Raw genomic sequence first — 17,997 nt, 5'->3', positions numbered from 1 at the left:
TAATGGCACCTGTTTGAACTTGTTATCAGTATAAGACACCTGTCCACAACCTCAAACAGTCACACTCCAAACTCCACTATGGCCAAGACCAAAGAGCTGTCAAAGGACACCAGAAACAAAATTGTAGACCTGCATCAGGCTGGGAAGACTGAATCTGCAATAGGTAAGCAGCTTGGTTTGAAGAAATCAACTGTGGGAGCAATTATTAGGAAATGGAAGACATACAAGACCACTGATAATCTCCCTCTATCTGGGGCTCCACGCAAGATCTCACCCCGTGGGGTCAAAATGATCACAAGAACGGTGAGCAAAAATCCCAGAACCACACGGGGGGACCTAGTGAATGACCTGCAGAGAGCTGGGACCAAAGTAACAAAGCCTACCATCAGTAACACACTACGCCGCCAGGGACTCAAATCCTGCAGTGCCAGACGTGTCCCCCTGCTTAAGCCAGTACATGTCCAGGCCCGTCTGAAGTTTGCTAGAGAGCATTTGGATGATCCAGAAGAAGATTAGGAGAATGTCATATGGTCAGATGAAACCAAAATAGAACTTTTTGGTGAAAACTCAACTCGTTGTCTTTGGAGGACAAAGAATGCTGAGTTGCATCCAAAGAACACCATACCTACTGTGAAGCATGGGGGTGGAAACATCATGCTTTGGGGCTGTTTTTCTGCAAAGGGACCAGGACGACTGATCCGTGTAAAGGAAAGAATGAATGGGGCCATGTATCGTGAGATTTTGAGTGAAACCCTCCTTCCATCAGCAAGGGCATTGAAGATGAAACGTGGCTGGGTCTTTCAGCATGACAATGATCCCAAACACACCGCCCGGGCAACGAAGGAGTGGCTTCGTAAGAAGCATTTCAAGGTCCTGGAGTGGCCTAGCCAGTCTCCAGATCTCAACCCCATAGAAAATCTTTGGAGGGAGTTGAAAGTCCGTGTTGCCCAGGAACAGCCCCAAAACATCACTGCTCTAGAGGAGATCTGCATGGAGGAATGGGCCAAAATACCAGCAACAGTGTGTGAAAACCTTGTGAAGACTTACAGAAAACGTTTGACCTCTGTCATTGCCAACAAAGGGTATATAACAAAGTATTGAGATAAACTTTTGTTATTGACCAAATACTTATTTTCCACCATAATTTGCAAATAAATTCATTAAAAATCCTACAATGTGATTTTCTGGATTTTTTTTCTCATTTTGTCTGTCATAGTTGAAGTGTACCTATGATGAAAATTACAGGCCTCTCTCATCTTTTTAAGTGGGAGAACTTACACAATTGGTGGCTGACTAAATACTTTTTTGCCCCACTGTACATACATACATACATACATACATACATACATACATACATACATACATACATACATACATAAAGGAAATGGACACCTGGCTCAAATAGGAGCCTGTTGTGTTCAGTGATTTAAGCAAATAGAAGCCTGGACTGTACTCATACAAAATTGTTATTTTATTTTAAAAACATGAATTGAACATGGAGTGAGTGAGTCTGTTTGAATATAGAGTATGTCGGGGAGGGGGTATATTTTGTTCTCTAGGCCAATGACATCAGAGGGCACCATCACACCAACTCCTTGAAGTTTGCAGTTTGTGTCTAAAAAACACTGTTTTGATCAAAACCTTAAAAAAAAAAATGTTTACCCCTGAAGTGTTCAAATATAGCTGGAGTGCATCTTTAATTATTTATTTATTTATTTATAAAAGGTATACCTAGGTAATATTATGACATACAGAATGTTGCAAACACTTTCATAAATGTTTGGTCCAGTGTATGAATGCCTGTCTGTCATCACTCAGCTTTCATACATGTTTGGTCCAGTGTATGAATGTCTGTCTGTCATCACTCAGCTTTCATACATATTTGGTCCAGTGTATGAATGTCTGTCTGTCATCACTCAGCTTTCATACATGTTTGGTCCAGTGTATGAATGTCTGTCTGTCATCACTCAGCTTTCATACATGTTTGGTCCAGTGTATGAATGTCTGTCTGTCATCACTCAGCTTTCATACATGTTTGGTCCAGTGTATGAATGTCTGTCTGTCATCACTCAGCTTTCATACATGTTTGGTCCAGTGTATGAATGTCTGTCTGTCATCACTCAGCTTTCAATTGGATTGATTTGTTTTAAGGCATGTGGAGCAGGTCGAGAGCTTCAAGTTCCTCACTGTTGCTAGGTAACACGCTGAGATTCATGGGAAGAAGCTGCCAGGGGAACTGATTAGATCCAATTAAAATTCCTCAGTGTCCAACTCACTAAGAACTTAAAATGGTCCACACACAGTCACAAAGAAGGCGCGACAGCATTGGCAGTAGAATGGCCCGTATTGAAGAGCTCAGTGACTTTCAACGTGGCACCGTCATAGGATGCCACCTTTTCCAACAAGTCAGTTCATCAAAATGTCTACCCTGCTAGAGCTGCCCCGGTCAACTGTAAGTGCTGTTATGGTGAAGTGGAAACATCTAGGAGCAACAGCGGCTCAGCCGCAAAGTGGTAGGCCACACAAGCTCACAGATCAGGGCCGCCCGCCGAGTGCTGAAGCACGTAATACGTCAAAATCCTCTGTCCTCGGTTGCAACACTCACTACCGAGTTCCAAACTGCCTGGAATCAACGTCAGCACAAGAACTGTTTGTTGGGAGCTTCATGAAATGTATTTCTACGGCCGAGCAGCCACACACAAGCCTAAGATCATCTTGCGTAATGCCAAGCATAGGCTGGAGTCGTGTAAAGCTCTTTGCCATTGGACTCGTTCAGGCAAATCCCTGCTTGATTCAATGCTTCCTCTTTCTATTCCACATCAACTAACTCATGCCGGCAGTAAAATTTGATTAAAAAAAAAAACCCGGATAAAAATACACTTTATGGAACAGCGGGGACTGTGAAGGAACACAAACTTAGACACATGCATACAAACACACAATAACATACACACTATATACACACATGGATTTAGTGTTATAGACATGTGGTAGTAGAGTAGAGGCCTGAGGGTACACACTTAATATGTTGTGAAATCTGTTATGAATGTATTGTAATTTAAAAAAAAATTATAACTGCCTTAACTTTGCTGAACCCCAGGAAGAGTAGCTGCTGGTTTGGCAGCAGCTAATGGGGATCCATAATAAATACAAATGTGGGATCCCTTAAAATTGAAATAGGTTCCCCTGAGAGAATCTTTAATCTTCTCAAACACATGAATAACTTGTTTCTCTTCAAATGGGTCTAGAATACAACCTTTTACACGGTCAGAATTCACTGTCATGTCATTATGTGTTGGGACAGCCTGTGGGACCTAACATTTAGTGAAATATTAAGACAATAGAAAGACAAGTTCATATTATTATCATGAACACTGAACAAAAATGTAAACACAACAACTTCAAAACTTTGACTGAGTTACAGTTCATATGAGGAAACCAGTCACCATCACCAGTCCTGACTTCCTGTATGTAGTAAAGGAATAGTATTGAGGAAACCAGTCACCATCACCAGTCCTGACTTCCTGTATGTAGTAAAGGAATAGTATTGAGGAAACCAGTCACCATCACCAGTCCTGACTTCTTGTATGTAGTAAAGGAATAGTATTGAGGAAATCAGTCACCGTCACCAGTCCTGACTTCCTGTATGTAGTAAAGGAATAGTATTGAGGAAATCAGTCACCAGTCCTGACTTCCTGTATGTAGTAAAGGAATAGTATTGAGGAAACCAGTCACCGTCACCAGTCCTGACTTCCTGTATGTAGTAAAGGAATAGTATTGAGGAAACCAGTCACCATCACCAGTCCTGACTTCCTGTATGTAGTAAAGGAATAGTATTGAGGAAACCAGTCACCGTCACCAGTCCTGACTTCCTGTATGTAGTAAAGGAATAGTATTGAGGAAATCAGTCACCGTCACCAGTCCTGACTTCCTGTATGTAGTAAAGGAATAGTATTGAGGAAATCAGTCACCAGTCCTGACTTCCTGTATGTAGTAAAGGAATAGTATTGAGGAAATCAGTCACCGTCACCAGTCCTGACTTCCTGTATGTAGTAAAGGAATAGTATTGAGGAAACCAGTCACCATCACCAGTCCTGACTTCCTGTATGTAGTAAAGGAATAGTATTGAGGAAACCAGTCACCGTCACCAGTCCTGACTTCCTGTATGTAGTAAAGGAATAGTATTGAGGAAATCAGTCACCGTCACCAGTCCTGACTTCCTGTATGTAGTAAAGGAATAGTATTGAGGAAATCAGTCACCAGTCCTGACTTCCTGTATGTAGTAAAGGAATAGTATTGAGGAAATCAGTCACCGTCACCAGTCCTGACTTCCTGTATGTAGTAAAGGAATAGTATTGAGGAAATCAGTCACCGTCACCAGTCCTGACTTCCTGTATGTAGTAAAGGAATAGTATTGAGGAAATCAGTCACCGTCACCAGTCCTGACTTCCTGTATGTAGTAAAGGAATAGTATTGAGGAAATCAGTCACCAGTCCTGACTTCCTGTATGTAGTAAAGGAATAGTATTGAGGAAATCAGTCACCATCACCAGTCCTGACTTCCTGTATGTAGTAAAGGAATAGTATTGAGGAAATCAGTCACCAGTCCTGACTTCCTGTATGTAGTAAAGGAATAGTATTGAGGAAATCAGTCACCAGTCCTGACTTCCTGTATGTAGTAAAGGAATAGTATTGAGGAAATCAGTCACCGTCACCAGTCCTGACTTCCTGTATGTAGTAAAGGAATAGTATTGAGGAAATCAGTCACCATCACCAGTCCTGACTTCCTGTATGTAGTAAAGGAATAGTATTGAGGAAATCAGTCCCCAGTCCTGACTTCCTGTATGTAGTAAAGGAATAGTATTGAGGAAATCAGTCACCAGTCCTGACTTCCTGTATGTAGTAAAGGAATAGTATTGAGGAAACCAGTCACCATCACCAGTCCTGACTTCCTGTATGTAGTAAAGGAATAGTATTGAGGAAATCAGTCACCGTCACCAGTCCTGACTTCCTGTATGTAGCAAAGGAATAGTATTGAGGCAATCAGTCACCAGTCCTGACTTCCTGTATGTAGTAAAGGAATAGTATTGAGGAAATCAGTCACCAGTCCTGACTTCCTGTATGTAGTAAAGGAATAGTATTGAGGAAATCAGTCACCAGTCCTGACTTCCTGTATGTAGTAAAGGAATAGTATTGAGGAAACCAGTCACCATCACCAGTCCTGACTTCCTGTATGTAGTAAAGGAATAGTATTGAGGAAATCAGTCACCGTCACCAGTCCTGACTTCCTGTATGTAGTAAAGGAATAGTATTGAGGAAATCAGTCACCATCACCAGTCCTGACTTCCTGTATGTAGTAAAGGAATAGTATTGAGGAAATCAGTCACCGTCACCAGTCCTGACTTCCTGTATGTAGTAAAGGAATAGTATTGAGGAAACCAGTCACCGTCACCAGTCCTGACTTCCTGTATGTAGTAAAGGAATAGTATTGAGGAAATCAGTCACCGTCACCAGTCCTGACTTCCTGTATGTAGTAAAGGAATAGTATTGAGGAAATCAGTCACCAGTCCTGACTTCCTGTATGTAGTAAAGGAATAGTATTGAGGAAATCAGTCACCGTCACCAGTCCTGACTTCCTGTATGTAGTAAAGGAATAGTATTGAGGAAATCAGTCACCGTCACCAGTCCTGACTTCCTGTATGTAGTAAAGGAATAGTATTGAGGAAATCAGTCACCAGTCCTGACTTCCTGTATGTAGTAAAGGAATAGTATTGAGGAAACCAGTCACCATCACCAGTCCTGACTTCCTGTATGTAGTAAAGGAATAGTATTGAGGAAATCAGTCACCGTCACCAGTCCTGACTTCCTGTATGTAGTAAAGGAATAGTATTGAGGAAATCAGTCACCAGTCCTGACTTCCTGTATGTAGTAAAGGAATAGTATTGAGGAAATCAGTCACCAGTCCTGACTTCCTGTATGTAGTAAAGGAATAGTATTGAGGAAATCAGTCACCAGTCCTGACTTCCTGTATGTAGTAAAGGAATAGTATTGAGGAAATCAGTCACCGTCACCAGTCCTGACTTCCTGTATGTAGTAAAGGAATAGTATTGAGGAAATCAGTCACCGTCACCAGTCCTGACTTCCTGTATGTAGTAAAGGAATAGTATTGAGGAAATCAGTCACCAGTCCTGACTTCCTGTATGTAGTAAAGGAATAGTATTGAGGAAATCAGTCACCGTCACCAGTCCTGACTTCCTGTATGTAGTAAAGGAATAGTATTGAGTAAATCTCGACAAACCATTTCTGACCTGCTTTGTCATGCTGAAACAGGAAAGAACTTTCCCCAAACTGTTGCCACAAAGTTTGACGCACAGAATCGTCTCGTGTGTTGAAGCGTTAAGATTTCCCTTCAATGGAACTAAGGGACCATTATTCCTCCTGCACCAAACGTTATAGTTGCCACTGCAGTCGGGCAGGTGACATTCTCTTGGCATCCGCCAAACCCAGATTCGTCCGTTGGACTGCCAGATTCATCAGTGATGAAGCGTTACCACTGCTCCAGAGTCCATTGGCGGCGAGCTTTTACACCACTCCAGCTGACGCTTGGTATTGCACATGGGGATATTAGGCCATGGAAACCCATGTCATGACGTGTACAACAGCGTGTTCCAGTTCCCACCAACATCCATCAACTTCGCACAGCCATTGAAGAGGAGTGGGACAACATTCCACAGGCCACAATCAACAGCCTGATCAACTCTATGAGAAGGAGATGTGTCGCGCTGCATGAAGCAAATGGTGGTCACACCAGATACTGACTGGTTTTCTGGAATTTATTTCAATTGACCGATGTCCTTTATATGAACTGTGTAAAATCCTTGATTGTTGTGTGTTGCGTTTTTATTTTTGTTCAGTGTATATAGCATTTGTAAACACTGTTAGTCTACACCTGTTGTTTACAAAGCATGAAAATGAAGCCATCTGAAATGAAACCATCAAGTGATATATTTAAACAAATGCAAGTCTGTCATTGAACAACCCCATGCCAGGATTAGATAGTAAAAAAAACAACATATCTTTCATAAGTTTCTTTAAACAACAAAAAGAAGCGGTCGCTGATTGGTTGAATGTCTGAAAATGTTTATATAGCGTTTTGGAAAGAATCCCTTCACGTGAGGGAGGGAAAGAAGCGGCCGCTGATTGGTTGAATACCGGGGAGGGGGGCGAGATGGTTGGAGTTGTCAACAAATCACATGACAGGAAATATGATGTCAAGTTTTGAAGATATATAACGTGATCTGTGCATTTGAACAGCAGCATAAATACACCCATTTCACAATGTTCATGTCAACAACCGAATGACCACTGCTGCACATGCGGCCACTGTTCTGAACAAAATAGATTCTACTATTTAGAACGAACAGCCAGCTCGCGAATGAACGAGTGCACCAGGCAGAACGCAACAAACAATAAGTGAAAACACATCTAACTGGGGCTAGCTAGCTAACATAATGTCACAAAGCATGATGCGCTAACCAGCTAATGTTCATTCTGAAATAACGTTAATATTTCCCGAGTTAGCTATGAGTTTAGAAATACTTGATATTGGCATGGGAGCTGTAGAACATTTGATAAAAAATAATCGACCAAACTATTTCTCGATGTTTATCAAAATTACTATAGCTGGCTAATTAATTTGATCATGCTTTGTCATAGACCCGGTTTTATGCTGTTTTTGTCCACAAAATAAGTCGCCCTGTCAACATCGGGCGGCGCACAATTGGCACAGCGTCGTCCGGGTTAGGGGAGGGTTTGGCCCGGGTAAACCGTAATTGTAAATAATAATTTGTTCTTAACTGACTAGAAAATAAAATCATGTCGCCCTGTCACCTACAGTTGAACCTGACAAACAACGCCAGGGGGTAACAATAAAATTGGCCATGCTTTTTTATCCTACCAGATCCGTGATGAGATGGCTCTTGCTAGTGTAACCATCTGCCCTATAAATGAGGTACTCGGTTTTAAACCAGACATTCAACAGACATTCGCTATTAGCCTATTTAAAGGTTGACAACAATTTACATTCCTCTCTGATTACTACGAAGGATCGTTCACGAGCAAATGTTTTTGTTCGGAACCGGGCATATAAAGTCAAGTGTTGATTTGAAAGAAATAAACATTCATAAACAATTGCATTTAAATCTCTTGCAAATTGTAAAAAAAAAAAGAACATCTGTCCTACTTTTACAACCTTTGATTTGCATAAAATAACAAGTGTTCATTTGATAGAAATAATCAAATCATATAAAAATGCATTTCAATCTGTTGTTCGCAGTAACTTTTGAATTGGTTGTCATAGAAACATCAAAACAAGTGCAAAATATTCTAAAAACATCTGGGAAAGATACTCAAAGAAGAAACATATACTTTAGTTGGAGAAACAGAACGGAAACAGGAAGGAAGAAAACAGGGCGGAATGACATCAAGAAGAGGACAACAGAATGCAGACAATATTTAAACATTTCATGATTAATCCTGTCGTCATGGCTTCACCCTGTTATTATATAGAAAACCCCTGTCTCCTTCCTAGAAAACGTCATCCTTCTAAGCTGTAAACCATTTGTCAACAGTATCTATTGAATCTCAAATGCTCCAACAGTATGCCGCGTTAGGCTATAAACCCCACAGCGCATGTGCAAAGCTTTGTGGAAAAGGAATTAAACCCCAGTGTGACGTTTGACAATCCGCGTCACAGTTCACAACATTAACGAATGTTGAATGTCAACACTTCATTTTATAATCCACTGACATGGCAGTTTCTGAAACATTTCAACATTTATTTTTTCAATATTTTCAATAAACTACTAACCTAAGTAGCCCACATGCCACTGGGTGAGATACGTTTTCGTTGTTTTTAGGCAGAATTATGTGAGGTTTTATTATGTGTTGTTGCCGGTGCGTCTTGGTCAATGTATTATTAGTCGATTAGCAGACGCTCTTATTCAGAGCGACTCATAGGAGCAATTAGGTTTAAGTACCTTGCTCAAGGTTACATCGGTAGATTTGTCACCTAGTCGGCTCTGGCATTCGAACCACCAACACTCTTAACCACTAGGCCACCTGCCTAATGGGCAGGTCAGCCCTGGAGGAAAGTATTGGCTGTAAAGAAGGAGGAGAAAACATAACATCTGGTTGTTTTTAAATGACTTCTTATGACACTGTTTGAATAAACAATGTAATTCATATTTTTCCAATCAGCGTTACCCACTCCAGTCAGCAGATGGCGATATGAGTCTTTCAGGTGATGCTTCTTGCGTGACGTATAATCTAGTGGACGGACAGGAAGGCTTCAAATGCGACAACAGGATTGGATTCAACCACCTCGGTAGCAAACATAAAACCGAAACATTGAAGCGATTTAGACCAATCTTGTCTATATTAATCTGTATTTTTAACATTCTGTTTACGTATTTACTAGTTAACAAACGTAATTTGCTTGTTATATGACATTTGTTAATTTGTTAAATTGATACTGAGTCTATCACTATTCTAGTCGCTAACTAGCTAACATCCCCGACCATGAGCTCACTAAACTACTCATCCCCTGCTAAAGAAGAGGTCTGCTGGACGGAGAAAGAAGCTCTGGGGCTGAACATTATCGTAAAAGAAGAAGAAGAGGATATTCCAGTGGATGGAGAGGAAGAACCTTTTGGAGTGAAAGTGGAAGAGGGGGAGGTAGAACCGTTTAGAATTATAAAGGAGGAAGATGAGGCTATCGCATCGAAAGAAAAGGAGGATGATCTGGTGAAAGAGGAGGAAGAACCTTTTGGAGTGGAAGAGGAGGCTATCGCAATAAAAGAGGAAGATGTTTTGGGAGTGAAAGAGGAGGAGGCTGAAGATGAGGAGGCTGAAGATGAGGAGACTGACGATGAGGAGACTGAAGATCTGAATAACACCAGTGAGTATTATCTTTAAAAACAGGGGCATAGACTCTGGACTTGTTTAACTAATGTGTTTTTTAAGGGGTATTCTACTGTAGTTCTACACATGAATATGTTCAGTGCTGTAGGAATTGTTGAATAAGCAATCTGTGATTGGTAAATGCAGGGTGGGTATAATTTGTGGAACGTTACAACAGGAATCTGTTCCAAAAACGTAATGTACAAGGATGCCAACAAACGCCGCATACAAAGTAGCATGATCAATTCACCTAGCTAACTAGCTGCCGAATAGGCATCAACTCACCACGTAGTTTATTCTTAATGTTTGTCCGTAGGCTACCAGAGTGAGGAGAGACATTTTTCAGAATAAACTTGGTGAGTAAAAAAACTAATGAAATAGCCCACTCCCTACCCGGTATCTTATTCTACCTCTATACAACTTTGTATGCGTTTTTGTTACAGATTCCTGTTGGAACGTTCCACAAATTATACCCACCTGTATATGCATTTTTAAAAACGTTTTAAATGAATGATATATGGGCCAGGCTTAGCCCGTTCATAGACGCTAACTAGCCTACACTTGGTGCCCTCGGGAAAACGGTATCTTGTTTACGGAGGGAGTTTTGTTCAGAGCAACTGTGCTCGGTCTGTACGTTAACACCGAACGCTTGCTGTACTGTCCTGCAAACATAAGCAGCGTATCTTTTACATCAGCAAGAATTACTTAAAAAAAAAAAAAAAAAAAGTGTTCTCAAGAGTTTAACCTAACCTAGCCTTAGATCTCTTTTCTTTAATTACTTAATTTATTAATAAGACGGGTCTAATGACGGTCAATAACGATTCGCATTCGAGGTATGACGTTTACGTTACGTTTACGGCATCACGTCTAAAATCTGTATCTGTGTAGCCGCACTTGTTTCACGTTAGAATTAATATCCATTGTCAGTTCAGTTTTAAAAGGTCGTTCCTTACGTCACTGAGCGCTGCCCAGGAAATAATGACATCCTATTGTTAGATGATGCAAGATATCTTATTGATGTGGCACTGACTCGCCCATGGATTGCTGTTTAATTTGTATTTTTAAATGTTGTGGGGGGGGGGGGGGGGGGGTAGATCAGCTTTAATATTCTAGATTGTGTCTTCTATCAATGTAATCGTCTGCTTCATTTCCAATCCCCCATATATTTTCTTGTAAATGTATATACATTTATATAATATATATATACACACACACAGAAGTAGAACTCACCAATAACATTTTAACTCCACTTTTTTCCCAAAGCTGTAAACTCTTACAAATCATGAGCAAGAAATAATAGTGCAAGTCAATAATATGCATTATAACTGTTAGCCTAATGGCACGTCACAGTTGGGGTAGTTGTTGTCTTACAAGCCAGAAAGACAAGTCTGTCTAAGGTCTCTGGCTTTAAAGCTGCCCTATGGCAGGTCACTATGTTGCCACCTGTGCTAAAAACACACTCTGAGGGGGAGCTGGTCGCAGGAATACACAGGTAGCACTTTGCCAGGTGGCTGACTTGGGGAATTTTTTATTATTTTTGGGGGGTGGATCTTCCACCTGTTCAGTGGATTTGTTTCACTGTCAGCATCGGGAGACTGAAGGTAGCAGCTGAGTTCCTTGTCTACCAGCTGGATTTCAGTAAGACCTGTGGTGGTGGAACACGGCTTCTTGAAAAAACTACCCAGTGACTTTTCTCTTTGTAGCTGGTAGTTGTGGTGAAGCAGCAGCGACGTCTCCCTGTGCTGGACCTGGGTTTGTCCCTCATTGACCATCTCTGAGACAGCTCTTATGTGGCCCACATCCTCCTCTTTGATGTAATGTGTTTTAAACCGAGGGTCGACCAACGAGGCGATGTCCACGAGGTCATCTGTGGCTAGGTCATCATATTTCTCATTCAGATAGTCCATGACTACCGTTTTGATGGTTTGGGTGAACTCTGTTTCACCATCATCAGGTTTCATGACCTCTGTATTGAACAGGTGTAGTACTGACTTCAGGTAAGACACACTGACATAAGACTCACCAGACAGAGCATCTGTGAATTCTAGGAGTGGGGTTTCAATGCCTGGTTGATGGACTCAAGAACATCAATATCTGTGTAGGTGGGAGCTAAGTGCCGGGTCTTCTTGCCTCTGGACAAGACCTGTGAATTGTCTTTCTCCTGCTCCAGTGCTCTTTGCACCATGTTTTGACGTGATCCCCAGCTGGTAGGCGACTCTGTCACCAACTTGTGCTAGGGTAGGTGGTGTTCTTTTTGACCAACTGGCAGGTCTCTCTTCTTTTTCCACCAATAGGAAAAGGCACCTACCAGTTTCTTACACACTCCAATTGCTCGATCCACCCGTTTGTCTCTACCCCACTCTCTCTAAGAGAAATCAAGAGATTTTACTAAAATGTTAATCACAATAATCCCTTTAGTTATGTACAAATGTAATATTTAACTTTATCAGTTGATGAAAAAAAAAATGCACATTTAGTTTCATCTAACCAATCACTTCAATATACACAATTGACAAGGTTACTTACCAATGGCCAAGTGCAGACGATGTCCAAAACATTGCAGTCAGGTCCATTTGTTGATTTGAGCGGCCTTCATCACTTTAGCACCACTATCCATTGTAATGCAGACCTGTCTGTCTTGACTGGGTCCCCAGGAGGCAGAGCGTCAACGAGCCCCTCTAATATAGCTTCACCCGTGTGGTTGCTGGGAAAGTATGTTTGAAGGCATTTATTTAGAAGATTCCAGTCTCTGTCAGTATAGTGGGTAGATTCCAGTCTGTCACTATAGTGGGTAGATTCCAGTCTCTTTCAGTATAGTGGGTAGATTCCAGTCTCTTTCAGTATAGTGGGTAGATTCCAGTCTCTGTCAGTATAGTGGGTAGATTCAAGTCTCTGTCAGTATAGTGGGTAGATTCCAGTCTCTGTCAGTATAGTGGGTAGATTCCAGTCTGTCACTATAGTGGGTAGATTCCAGTCTTTGTCAGTATAGTGGGTAGATTCCAGTCTCTGTCAATATAGTGGGTAGAGTCCAGTCTCTGTCAGTATAGTGGGTAGATTCCAGTCTGTCAGTATAGTGGGTAAATTCCAGTCTCTGTCAGTATAGTGGGTAGATTCCAGTCTCTGTCAGTATAGTGGGTAGATTCCAGTCTCTGTCAGTATAGTGGGTAGATTCCAGTCTCTGTCAGTATAGTGGGTAGAGTCCAGTCTGTCACTATAGTGGGTAGATTCCAGTCTCTGTCAGTATAGTAGGTAGATTCCAGTCTGTCAGTATAGTGGGTAGATTCCAGTCTGTCAGTATAGTGGGTAGATTCCAGTCTCTGTCAGTATAGTGGGTAGAGTCCAGTCTCTGTCATTATAGTGGGTAGAGTCCAGTCTCTGTCAGTATAGTGGGTAGATTCCAGTCTCTGTCAGTATAGTGGGTAGATTCCAGTCCTTGTCAGTATAGTGGGTAGATTCCAGTCTCTGTCAATATAGTGGGTAGATTCCAGTCTGTCAATATAGTAGGTAGAGTCCAGTCTGTCAATATAGTAGGTAGAGTCCAGTCTGTCAATATAGTAGGTAGAGTCCAGTCTGTCAATATAGTAGGTAGAGTCCAGTCTGTCAATATAGTGGGTAGATTCCAGTCTGTCAATATAGTAGGTAGAGTCCAGTCTGTCAATATAGTAGGTAGAGTCCAGTCTGTCAATATAGTAGGTAGAGTCCAGTCTGTCAATATAGTAGGTAGAGTCCAGTCTGTCAATATAGTAGGTAGAGTCCAGTCTGTCAATATAGTAGGTAGAGTCCAGTCTGTCAATATAGTAGGTAGAGTCCAGTCTGTCAATATAGTAGGTAGAGTCCAGTCTGTCAATATAGTAGGTAGAGTCCAGTCTGTCAATATAGTAGGTAGAGTCCAGTCTGTCAATATAGTGGGTAGATTCCAGTCTCTGTCAATATAGTAGGTAGAGTCCAGTCTCTGTCAGTATAGTGGGTAGATTCCAGTCTGTCAATATAGTGGGTAGATTCCAGTCTGTCACTATACTGGGTAGATTCCAGTCTCTGTCACTATACTGGGTAGATTCCAGTCTCTGTCAGTATAGTGGGTAGATTCCAGTCTTTGTCAGTATAGTGGGTAGATTCCAGTCTTTGTCAGTATAGTGGGTAGATTCCAGTCTTTGTCAGTATAGTGGGTAGATTCCAGTCTTTGTCAGTATAGTGGGTAGATTCCAGTCTTTGTCAGTATAGTGGGTAGATTCCAGTCTGTCAGTATAGTGGGTAGATTCCAGTCTCTGTCAGTATAGTGGGTAGATTCCAGTCTGTCAGTATAGTGGGTAGATTCCAGTCTCTGTCAGTATAGTGGGTAGATTCCAGTCTCTGTCAGTATAGTGGGTAGATTCCAGTCCTTGTCAGTATAGTGGGTAGATTCCAGTCTCTGTCAGTATAGTGGGTAGATTCCAGTCTCTTTCAGTATAGTGGGTAGATTCCAGTCTCTTTCAGTATAGTGGGTAGATTCCAGTCTCTGTCAGTATAGTGGGTAGATTCAAGTCTCTGTCAGTATAGTGGGTAGATTCCAGTCTCTGTCAGTATAGTGGGTAGATTCCAGTCTGTCACTATAGTGGGTAGATTCCAGTCTTTGTCAGTATAGTGGGTAGATTCCAGTCTCTGTCAATATAGTGGGTAGAGTCCAGTCTCTGTCAGTATAGTGGGTAGATTCCAGTCTGTCAGTATAGTGGGTAAATTCCAGTCTCTGTCAGTATAGTGGGTAGATTCCAGTCTCTGTCAGTATAGTGGGTAGATTCCAGTCTCTGTCAGTATAGTGGGTAGATTCCAGTCTCTGTCAGTATAGTGGGTAGAGTCCAGTCTGTCACTATAGTGGGTAGATTCCAGTCTCTGTCAGTATAGTAGGTAGATTCCAGTCTGTCAGTATAGTGGGTAGATTCCAGTCTGTCAGTATAGTGGGTAGATTCCAGTCTCTGTCAGTATAGTGGGTAGAGTCCAGTCTCTGTCATTATAGTGGGTAGAGTCCAGTCTCTGTCAGTATAGTGGGTAGATTCCAGTCTCTGTCAGTATAGTGGGTAGATTCCAGTCCTTGTCAGTATAGTGGGTAGATTCCAGTCTCTGTCAATATAGTGGGTAGATTCCAGTCTGTCAATATAGTAGGTAGAGTCCAGTCTGTCAATATAGTAGGTAGAGTCCAGTCTGTCAATATAGTAGGTAGAGTCCAGTCTGTCAATATAGTAGGTAGAGTCCAGTCTGTCAATATAGTGGGTAGATTCCAGTCTGTCAATATAGTAGGTAGAGTCCAGTCTGTCAATATAGTAGGTAGAGTCCAGTCTGTCAATATAGTAGGTAGAGTCCAGTCTGTCAATATAGTAGGTAGAGTCCAGTCTGTCAATATAGTAGGTAGAGTCCAGTCTGTCAATATAGTAGGTAGAGTCCAGTCTGTCAATATAGTAGGTAGAGTCCAGTCTGTCAATATAGTAGGTAGAGTCCAGTCTGTCAATATAGTAGGTAGAGTCCAGTCTGTCAATATAGTAGGTAGAGTCCAGTCTGTCAATATAGTAGGTAGAGTCCAGTCTGTCAATATAGTGGGTAGATTCCAGTCTCTGTCAATATAGTAGGTAGTGTCCAGTCTGTCAATATAGTGGGTAGATTCCAGTCTGTCACTATACTGGGTAGATTCCAGTCTCTGTCACTATACTGGGTAGATTCCAGTCTCTGTCAGTATAGTGGGTAGATTCCAGTCTTTGTCAGTATAGTGGGTAGATTCCAGTCTTTGTCAGTATAGTGGGTAGATTCCAGTCTTTGTCAGTATAGTGGGTAGATTCCAGTCTTTGTCAGTATAGTGGGTAGATTCCAGTCTTTGTCAGTATAGTGGGTAGATTCCAGTCTGTCAGTATAGTGGGTAGATTCCAGTCTCTGTCAGTATAGTGGGTAGATTCCAGTCTGTCAGTATAGTGGGTAGATTCCAGTCTCTGTCAGTATAGTGGGTAGATTCCAGTCTCTGTCAGTATAGTGGGTAGATTCCAGTCCTTGTCAGTATAGTGGGTAGATTCCAGTCTCTGTCAGTATAGTGGGTAGATTCCAGTCTTTGTCAGTATAGTGGGTAGATTCCAGTCTTTGTCAGTATAGTGGGTAGATTCCAGTCTGTCAGTATAGTGGGTAGATTCCAGTCTGTCAGTATAGTGGGTAGATTCCAGTCTGTCAGTATAGTGGGTAGATTCCAGTCTCTGTCAGTATAGTGGGTAGATTCCAGTCCTTGTCAGTATAGTGGGTAGATTCCAGTCCTTGTCAGTATAGTGGGTAGATTCCAGTCTCTGTCAATATAGTAGGTAGATTCCAGTCTCTGTCAATATAGTAGGTAGAGTCCAGTCTGTCACTATAGTGGGTAGATTCCAGTCTGTCAGTATAGTGGGTAGATTCCAGTCTCTGTCAATATAGTGGGTAGATTCCAGTCTGTCAGTATAGTGGGTAGATTCCAGTCTCTGTCAATATAGTGGGTAGATTCCAGTCTCTGTCAATATAGTAGGTAGATTCCAGTCTCTGTCAATATAGTAGGTAGAGTCCAGTCTGTCACTATAGTGGGTAGAGTCCAGTCTTTGTCAGTATAGTGGGTAGATTCCAGTCTCTGTCAATATAGTGGGTAGATTCCAGTCTCTGTCAATATAGTGGGTAGATTCCAGTCTCTGTCAATATAGTAGGTAGAGTCCAGTCTGTCAATATAGTGGGTAGATTCCAGTCTTTGTCAGTATAGTGGGTAGATTCCAGTCTTTGTCAGTATAGTGGGTAGATTCCAGTCTCTGTCACTATAGTGGGTAGATTCCAGTCTTTGTCAGTATAGTGGGTAGATTCCAGTCTTTGTCAGTATAGTGGGTAGATTCCAGTCTTTGTCAGTATAGTGGGTAGATTCTGCTCTTTGTCAGTATAGTGGGTAGATTCCAGTCTCTGTCAGTATAGTGGGTAGATTCCAGTCTCTGTCAATATAGTGGGTAGAGTCCAGTCTGTCACTATAGTGGGTAGAGTCCAGTCTGTCAGTATAGTGGGTAGATTCCAGTCTCTGTCAATATAGTGGGTAGATTCCAGTCTGTCAGTATAGTGGGTAGATTCCAGTCTCTGTCAATATAGTGGGTAGATTCCAGTCTCTGTCAATATAGTAGGTAGATTCCAGTCTCTGTCAATATAGTAGGTAGAGTCCAGTCTGTCACTATAGTGGGTAGAGTCCAGTCTTTGTCAGTATAGTGGGTAGATTCCAGTCTCTGTCAATATAGTGGGTAGATTCCAGTCTGTCAGTATAGTGGGTAGATTCCAGTCTCTGTCAATATAGTGGGTAGATTCCAGTCTCTGTCAATATAGTGGGTAGATTCCAGTCTGTCAGTATAGTGGGTAGATTCCAGTCTCTGCCAATATAGTGGGTAGATTCCAGTCTGTCAGTATAGTGGGTAGATTCCAGTCTCTGTCAATATAGTGGGTAGATTCCAGTCTCTGTCAATATAGTGGGTAGATTCCAGTCTCTGTCAATATAGTGGGTAGATTCCAGTCTCTGTCAATATAGTAGGTAGAGTCCAGTCTGTCACTATAGTGGGTAGATTCCAGTCTTTGTCAGTATAGTGGGTAGATTCCAGTCTGTCAGTATAGTGGGTAGATTCCAGTCTGTCAGTATAGTGGGTAGATTCCAGTCTCTGTCAATATAGTGGGTAGATTCCAGTCTCTGTCAATATAGTAGGTAGAGTCCAGTCTGTCACTATAGTGGGTAGATTCCAGTCTTTGTCAGTATAGTGGGTAGATTCCAGTCTCTGTCAATATAGTGGGTAGATTCCAGTCTCTGTCAATATAGTGGGTAGATTCCAGTCTCTGTCAATATAGTAGGTAGAGTCCAGTCTGTCAATATAGTGGGTAGATTCCAGTCTTTGTCAGTATAGTGGGTAGATTCCAGTCTTTGTCAGTATAGTGGGTAGATTCCAGTCTCTGTCACTATAGTGGGTAGATTCCAGTCTTTGTCAGTATAGTGGGTAGATTCCAGTCTTTGTCAGTATAGTGGGTAGATTCCAGTCTTTGTCAGTAT

The 17,997-nt window shown here is 41.7% G+C and overlaps 1 protein-coding gene across 1 annotated transcript in view; it reads left to right on the top strand.

Annotated features, from left to right (window-relative positions):
• The first annotated feature begins 9,366 nt into the window (after window positions 1-9,366).
• The window catches only part of LOC120043071 (gastrula zinc finger protein XlCGF17.1-like), a 31,307-nt gene continuing 22,676 nt past the window's right edge, over window positions 9,367-17,997 (top strand). The window contains exon 1 of the mRNA XM_038987795.1: window positions 9,367-9,957. Within this exon, the coding sequence (XP_038843723.1) occupies window positions 9,579-9,957 (379 nt within the window). The 5' untranslated portion in view covers window positions 9,367-9,578. The remainder of the gene's footprint in view (window positions 9,958-17,997) is intronic.

This window comes from Salvelinus namaycush, unplaced genomic scaffold, assembly GCF_016432855.1.
Source record: "Salvelinus namaycush isolate Seneca unplaced genomic scaffold, SaNama_1.0 Scaffold856, whole genome shotgun sequence".
In the NCBI taxonomy this organism is placed as follows: domain Eukaryota; kingdom Metazoa; phylum Chordata; class Actinopteri; order Salmoniformes; family Salmonidae; genus Salvelinus; species Salvelinus namaycush.
This window is presented reverse-complemented; position numbering and strand designations above follow the sequence as displayed.